The 8,232-nt window shown below is 30.7% G+C and overlaps 1 protein-coding gene across 1 annotated transcript; it reads right to left on the reverse strand.

Moving 5' to 3' along the window:
• Nucleotides 1-2,057: 2,057 nt before the first annotated feature.
• LOC149158443 (metacaspase-9-like) lies at nucleotides 2,058-2,489 on the reverse strand. The gene has a single exon (XM_089433983.1). It carries the CDS (start codon nucleotides 2,487-2,489, stop codon nucleotides 2,058-2,060), a length of 432 nt encoding a protein of 143 aa, XP_089290109.1.
• Between the last annotated feature and the right edge of the window lie 5,743 nt (nucleotides 2,490-8,232).

Here is an 8,232-nt window from a genome sequence, read left to right on the forward strand (position 1 = left end):
GCATTTGCATCTTACGTCTCTGAGCTGCTTCAGTTTTCTTCAGCTGTTGTTACACCTTTGAATATCTCCGAGAATCATCAAGGTGCCTGATCTTGGTCCAATCCCAGTATTTCATATCCTGATCCCACGCTTGTTTACCGGGGCGAACCATCACCAGTAGTTTCATTTACTACTTTTTTTTTTTTTTTTTTTGCTTTAATGCTTTAATGTTTGTTATGCGATTCATTTCTTTCTTAAAAACACATGCAAATGTTCTTACCAATGCTGCAAAGAATTTACTGATGTCCTCGTACTTGAATAGCTTGTAAATCATTTTCTATATATCTTCTTATATTTTCTTTGAATAGCTTTGAATTGCATGGTGGTTTGACCGTTGTGATTTTGGTAAAGTAAAATTTATTTTATTTCTTAAATTTGGACGTACATTTATTGTTCTATTGTTATATTATCATTATATTGAAATTTAAATTTGTTTTTTTGTTATTTAATAGTGTAGGATGAATATTTCTTTTGCGTAATGAATGATATATTGAAATTTAAATTTGTTTTTTTGTTATTTAATAGTGTAGGATGAATATTTCTTTTGCGTAATGAATGTACTTTGTAATGGATGCATATAATTATTTGCATAATTTTTATTTTATTTTTAAATGTTATAAGTTTCACATTTGTTGAACACTATATATATATGTGTATTTTTTAAATTTGCGGAAGTATTTTCTAGCTCATTTGAATTAAAAAATATAGTGTTTGTTGTTCTCTCTAATTTGAGTTATGATACATATTTGAGTTTCTTGAGGTCGAATTTGGTGACAAGACACTGTATGAATTCTATTGGTATTCTTTCGAACTCTAAAATCCATAAAAGTAAAATATCATTTTTTACAATATCTATATAAAATTTAAATTTTCCAATACATATGGCATATGACATACATATCTCCAAATGAGTTCATCATACCATTTTTCCAATTTAAAAAACCTATTCTTTACCCCTTTTGGGGCAATTGCTACTATATCTCTCTTCCCACTCAATGCAATAGATGGTGGCAATATGGTTGAGATAGTACTAAGTTCTGCCTTATTTTGTCACAAATGGCAAGTAGCTTTTGATATCTCCAATGGCATACACATATATATAAGGAATTGCTTTTATGTTAGAAAGACCTCGTAATACTGTTATATCTCGGATAGGATAGTGTCCATGCTTTGTTTCTAGTGGTGTAGTCTATTCATAGCACTTTGTTTATAGTGAGTGTCCTTGCTTTGTTTCTAGTGGCGTAGTCTATTCATAGCACTTTGTTTCTAGTGAGTGTCCTTGCTTTGTTTCTAGTGGTGTAATCTATTCATAGCACTTTGTTTCTAGTGGCGCAATCTCTTCATGGCACTGTGGTTGCTCTGGCCCTTCATTATCATCTACTGGGTATAAGTTTTTTAGCTCTACTCAAAGAGTATTGATGTAACTGATATTAATATTGGGATTGTGGTTTTCATAACCAATCTCTTGGCTTCTCATACTATCCATGTAAAATTGTTTAGATACTAATAAAAACTTTTTTGTATTTGCTAAAAAAAAAACATATCAACAAGCCTAAATTCATTTTAACTTCAGATCTATCAAAATATAGAAAACTTAAATATACAACCCTATCTTTTAAATATAAATAAAAAACTTAATTATAAAAATTAAAAACATATTATATATCTATACAATACAAAATTTATGTATAAATATTTTACTTGTTATAAACTAAATATTATCTACTCATACTTTAATATTACAACATTACTTCAATTATGTATAATTTAAAGTTGGGAATAAATATTAATAATTTACTATCATAGTAATTAACCAAAAAAGACTAAAATAAAAATTATATTAAACTAAATTTTATAAAAAATAAAATAATATATTTTTAAAATTATTTAAATAAAATATTAAAATATTTATCTGAATATTGCTGCTGACAATATCACAAAATGAAGGAATGAAAGCATTTCTTCTCCCTTCGTTACTGCTGGGATGCAACTTTTCCAATACATTTTAATCACAAGATCTACCTGGGTTCGAGGAAAATCCTGTTGGCATTCCTCTCACTGCAGTATAGGCATGGATGCTGTATGAATTCTTGTCCCTGCAGCAAGTCTCTGGCACTCGAAAGCAGTTCCCTGTTGGTAATGCAGTCCCAACGCTTCCCACGCTTCTTTTTCAGAAGTCTTAGAATAGCATTAGTGAAAGCTCCATAGCCTCTTGGATCTCCATAAGGGCAGACATCGATACAATTCTCGTGGTGCCTGCATCCACTCAATAAAATGCCCATGTCGGGATGTAGCTGTTTAACCTCATCCACGTGATTAAACAGCCTTCTAACTGTGTAGCTGGCTGCATCACCAAATTCCTCATACAGAAATTCTTTAATGCCTTCAGCTTCCATATCAGAGTTCCTGCTTCGCTTTCTGAATATGTTCAGCAACGAGTCCAATGGCATTAACGTTCTCCTCCAAGAACGCTGCGCTATTTCTTGATCTGAATCTGTTTGTTCCCTATCCTTGTCAATCAAGCCTCCGCTTACAACACTGTCGAAAATCAAGGTGAAAGTTGCTTCCGGATGAACGTCCCTCGTTATAAAGCGGAAATCTTCGGCGGTAAATATGCAGATATCATAGTTTAGCTAATAATTATTTTTATATTTTAATAAATTTTAAGCCTTTTCATCTTTGAGCGGCGTTTTTAAATTCATCTTAATCCGTGATCTCACAAAATACCAAAAGTGATTTAATGACTATTCGATTAATTAACCTAATTAAGCTAACTTTACTATTTCCTATATACAATTTTAATGATTTCAAAACAATAAACACTTAAGCTAATTAAACTAACTTTCCTATTTCCTATATACAATTTTAATGTTTTCAAAAGAATAAACACTTAATGCGTAGCTTAGACAGTTTGAATCTATAATTCTAAGAAAGTTTAAATTCATCTTAATCAGTGATCTCACAAAATACCAAAAGTGATTTAATGACTACTCGATTAATTAAAGCTAACTTTCTTATTTCTTATATATGAATTTATATATAAATTTAATGTTTTGAAAAAAATAAACATTAATGTGTAGGTCAGAGAGTTTGAATTTATAATTCTATTTTTTTTTTAAATTTTAAAAGAGGTTTGCATATCAAGACATTTGATTCCTCTAGGAGTTGGGTAGATTTGGAGTTATGGATTTATGCTAGTTATCAGTAATGACCCTAGTGGTATCAGTAATGACCCTAGTGGTATCAATGACGCGAGGAGAAGCAGCTTTAGAGCATACTCTAGACCCAAACTAAAATGTTTACATTACAATGTAACTTCAACTAAAATTACTCCAAATATTTTAGTCATAACATTTTATATTTTTCAATTACTTTATATAACATAAACATAGTAATTTTAGCCATATATAATACACAATAATTTAATTAAGATAAACATTGAAATAAAATATTTAACCATATATAATATAAAATAGTTTACTCAATATAAATATCGTTTAAATAATATTTTATTTATATATTAAAATGTATTTTTGGTTATTAATATATTAAAATAAATTTCAATTTTACTTAATTTTACATATTAATATTTTTTTTTTAAATCCACACATTTTTTTATTATTAATAATATTTTTTAATTTCATAATTTTATTTCTATTAAAAATTTCACATCTATTTTTTATTATATATATATATATATATATATATATATATTTCAATTGTTTCTTTTCTATAATTATTTATTTATTTTATTAGAGTCAATATTAAATTGTTTTTTTTCATTTTCTCTTTTTATATAATTTTTAAAAATAAATTAATTAATATGAAAATTTAAATAGTTTATTTTTTATATATTGTATATTTTACTACATCTCATTTATATTGAGTTGGAAACTCAACACCGGGAAGCACAATGACACTGAGATTAATTAAAACTAATTATATTCTGGAAGAGAGATCAAATATTTTTCACTCTTAAAGAGGTTTGCATTACTCAATTTTATTTTTACTGTTAAAAAGTTTGCATCTCAAGCAATTTGATCCCTCTTGATCTCTCTTGGAATTTGGAATTAAAATGGATCTAAACTATCTCAAGAGATTTAACTAAAAACTAAATTAAATTTTTTTATCCATCTTAGTATTAATTAATGAAAAAATTACATTTTTCATCATACTAAAAAAATCATTTTTTATTATTTTAAGTTACTTTATATTTTTAAAATTAAAGTGAAAATTAAAATATTTTAATTATTGTGAACATTAATTTTTTTTGTTATTGTTATTTTTATTTTTAAATATAACTTTATATGTCAACCTCTCACCCATAAAATACTGCATGAGACAATACATATTAATTCAAGATTGAGTAAGGAAGTAGAATGAGCCTTTCAAAATCATAAAATAATTCATTGGATTTACCTCATTCGGTTTGGAAAATGCTATTATTACTTATTTAAACAACCATTTAAAACAAAAGCAAATATATCAATATTGAAAACTAAAACAAAAACATATAAAATAGGATTGAGAACCAAAACATGTATAGCAAGGTGATTAAATGTTGGTTTTATAATAGTAACTTGAAACTTAGTTTTTTAAGGAATACCTTTGAGAGAAAAACATGGATATCAGGGCAAGTGGTACCTGTAAGCAGGTTGAAATCGCGTGGGACAATACACACTCTTTATAGTTGGCGGTGTCAGCCAGGGGAACGACAGTGTTGTGACCGCTGTAGTGATTCAGACTGGGCATGGTGTGTATTTCTCTCACAACTCTTTCTCTTAAAAACAAAAGAGAAAAGCACTCGATACGCGTCTTCAGAGAAAGAACTGTTTTCTAGCAAAAGGGTACCCTGAGACGATTGTATTGAAAAGAATGGAATGTGTAATCTTCCATAAAAATCCGTTACAAATCAAGAAACAATACTGGGCTTCATGTTGGAAATTCGTCGTTTCGGTTCCCAACTATTGGTTTCCATTCTAGTGGGTATCATTAGGCATTTTTTAACTGGGCAAGGTTTTTTTATAAATGGCAAAAGATTTCCCGAAATCTTGTGAGAAATGATTGCATTGTGTGATCCCTAGTTTGTTAGTGGTGTTTTTGATGGGTTTGTCCATCAATTTGATATCAAAAGTGAGCTGCTATAATAAAGTGGTTACCTAAGTGATATTCCTGGAAGAGGTTGTTTTGTGGATTGGAGTCCTTTACAAGCATATCATGAGGGAGTGTTTTTTCAAGGAGAAGATTACTTTCTTTCTCTCTTTTTTTTTATTTATTATATGATAATCAAATTAGTAAATCAATACCACTCAAGCCATGATTTTTGAAGGGAAGCCGGTGGAAGTTTGTTATTCACTAAACCATTGTATGCTTATTTGGATACATGCATAAAGTGTTGGAATGTTCACCAAATCTAGAGAGGGACACATGTTGCCTATATGAAGGAGCATAAGAGGAAAATAAGTAGTTGGGCATTGTAGAAGGATGTTGATTCAATCTCTTACCATCACTCTTTCTCTTATGGCTAAACCTTATTGTCATTAATATGGCTACCAATGAGAAGAAGAAGGGGAGGCTGAGAAGAAGAAGGGGAGTTTGTCACAACAATCTACAAGTTATTCCAAAGAATATGTTGATTCAATCTCTTACCATCACTCTCTCTCTTATGGCTAAACCTTATCGTCATTAATATGGTTGCCAATGAGAAGAAGAAGGGGAGGCTGAGAAGAAGAAGGGGAGGTTGTCACAACAATCTACAAGTTATTCCAAAGAATATGTTGATTCAATCTCTTACCATCACTCTTTCTCTTATGGCTAAACCTTATTGTCATTAATATGGCTACCAATGAGAAGAAGAAGGGGAGGCTGAGAAGAAGAAGGGGAGGTTGTCACAACAATCTACAAGTTATTCCAAAGAATATGTTGATTCAATCTCTTACCATCACTCTTTCTCTTATGGCTAAACCTTATTGTCATTAATATGGCTGCCAATGAGAAGAAGAAGGGGAGGCTGAGAAGAAGAAGGGTCTCTTATGGCTAAACCTTATTGTCATTAATATGGCTGCCATTGAGAAGAAGAAGGGGAGGCTGAGAAGAAGAAGGGGAGGTTGTCACAACAATCTACAAGTTATTCCAAAGAATCAAGGTAGATAATCATGTTACATAGTCAAATATGTCATAGCATGAGATTCAAACCCCAGTGGGGAGGAAGAAAACAAATCATCCCCACCACATGATCTACACTCCCCAATTATTAAACTACAATGATACCCAACTTTAGTTTTCCTCTTCTTGTACCATGATTTCTAATGTTTGGTATCCTTAATTATTAAACTAAAATGGTACCCAAATTTTTTTCTACTCTTGTACCAGCATTTCCCATGTTTATTAACGATGTATGAACCATTCTATGAAATATCATATACATTTCATTTTAAATTTAATAACATATTAACTTATGCTAACAAGGGTTCAAAATAAGCACTATTCATTACTTAAAGGAAACCCTTTTTATGTTCTCTCTCTCTCTCTCTCTCTCTCTCTCGCTCTCTCTCCCTCTCATACACGTGCACACACACACTCACACACACACACACACACACACACACACACACATAGTAGATTTTCAATCAGAAACAACTTTATCACTTTACATTATATTCCTAAGATTTTTTCATCCTATTTTGACCACATAATTTTCGGAAATACATAGTGATACTAAGAGCAGGCGGATGGGAACCATTAACACAATGCATGAACACAAAGATTAAAGTAAAAACCCTATCTTGGAGAAAAACACTCAATGTGTTTTTAATAGTGTTCAATTTATTACAATGTTATAGGCAACTCTTGTGAAGACATCAATCCTCTATAAGCATCAACTTATAATATTGCAGGCTCCAAACTGTTAAGAAAATGAGGACACCAATCCTTTATAAGCACCAAATTATTGTTGTTTAGGCTCCAACATATCAAATAGATAACACCAATCTTCTATAACTCAACTCAGCTTAGTACTTTGTTTTTCACTATTCAAGGGTCAATATTTTGGCTTATTATATATTCAAGAAAGTTTTCCCTCCTAACAGCTTGTACCTAGAACTACTCCCTTTTTCTTCACTAGATGACCTGTTATTTCAACACTTAATTTGACTTTGCAAGCTTAAGTCTAATCTATCCTTGAAGAATCAATTAACACTTTTATTTTAGGTTGCTTTACAAACCCACACCACAAAAGACTAGGACTTGGCCTTATCAAAGGCTTCAGGTGCACTCTTAACTAGGGCTCAACCTCCTCAAAAATTTGGGTGCACTATCTACCTGAACTAGAACTCGGTCAGTGGCTAACCCTTAAAAAAAACTAAATACTTTCTCAAAAAATTATTCCAAAAATCCTCTGACAACATAGGTAGATGTGTGCTTTCTTATTCTTGACTTCTTTACTCGATAACACTCTTCCTCTTTGTTCACATGGTGTGAACCCTAGTTATGTTGCCCTTGTCCTTCGCTAAAGACTCCAAGATCATATCTGAATTACTCCTTAGTGATGACTAATGTCTCCACCTCATGGCACCTATTTATAGTGATCTGCATACCTACATTGGGGTCAACTTGTGCAATTGACATGATATATATATATATATATATATATATATATCAAAAATTCGTTTCTCCTCAACCATGAGAAATGCTATATTCATAAATTTGTTTCTCCTTAATCATGAAAAATGCTAGTCGATTATGTAATTTTTCTTTCCATTAACACCTTTGACATCAATAACAACTAATTGTAACAATAATAAGTATCAATTTCATTCTTTCTGCCTACTTAAATATTCTCAATTTAACTTAGTTTTTCAAAGACACCATTTTATGATTTACAACACATGACCCCCTTAATTTAATTGTATGAAGAAAAATAAAAAATCGTGCTTCTCTTCACTTGCCAAATGTGGTTTTAAGGAGAATCATGATTACACATTCCACATGCCTTCATATACCAAGAAACATGTGAACGAAAAAATAAATCATGTTTCTCTTCACTTAACAAATGTGGATTTAAGGAGCGTTATGATTACACATTCCCCATGTCTTCGCATGTAACCAAGAAACATGTAAAGCCTAGATTAGGGTTTATTATTTATCTAACCATCTAAGCGAAATAATTATGGATTTCCTCACCCCTTCTCTAAT

This window comes from Pinus tabuliformis, chromosome 5_2 (genome assembly GCF_031772625.1).
Source record: "Pinus tabuliformis cultivar Carrire ecotype Pingquan chromosome 5_2, CPIR1, whole genome shotgun sequence".
NCBI lineage: Eukaryota > Viridiplantae > Streptophyta > Pinopsida > Pinales > Pinaceae > Pinus > Pinus tabuliformis.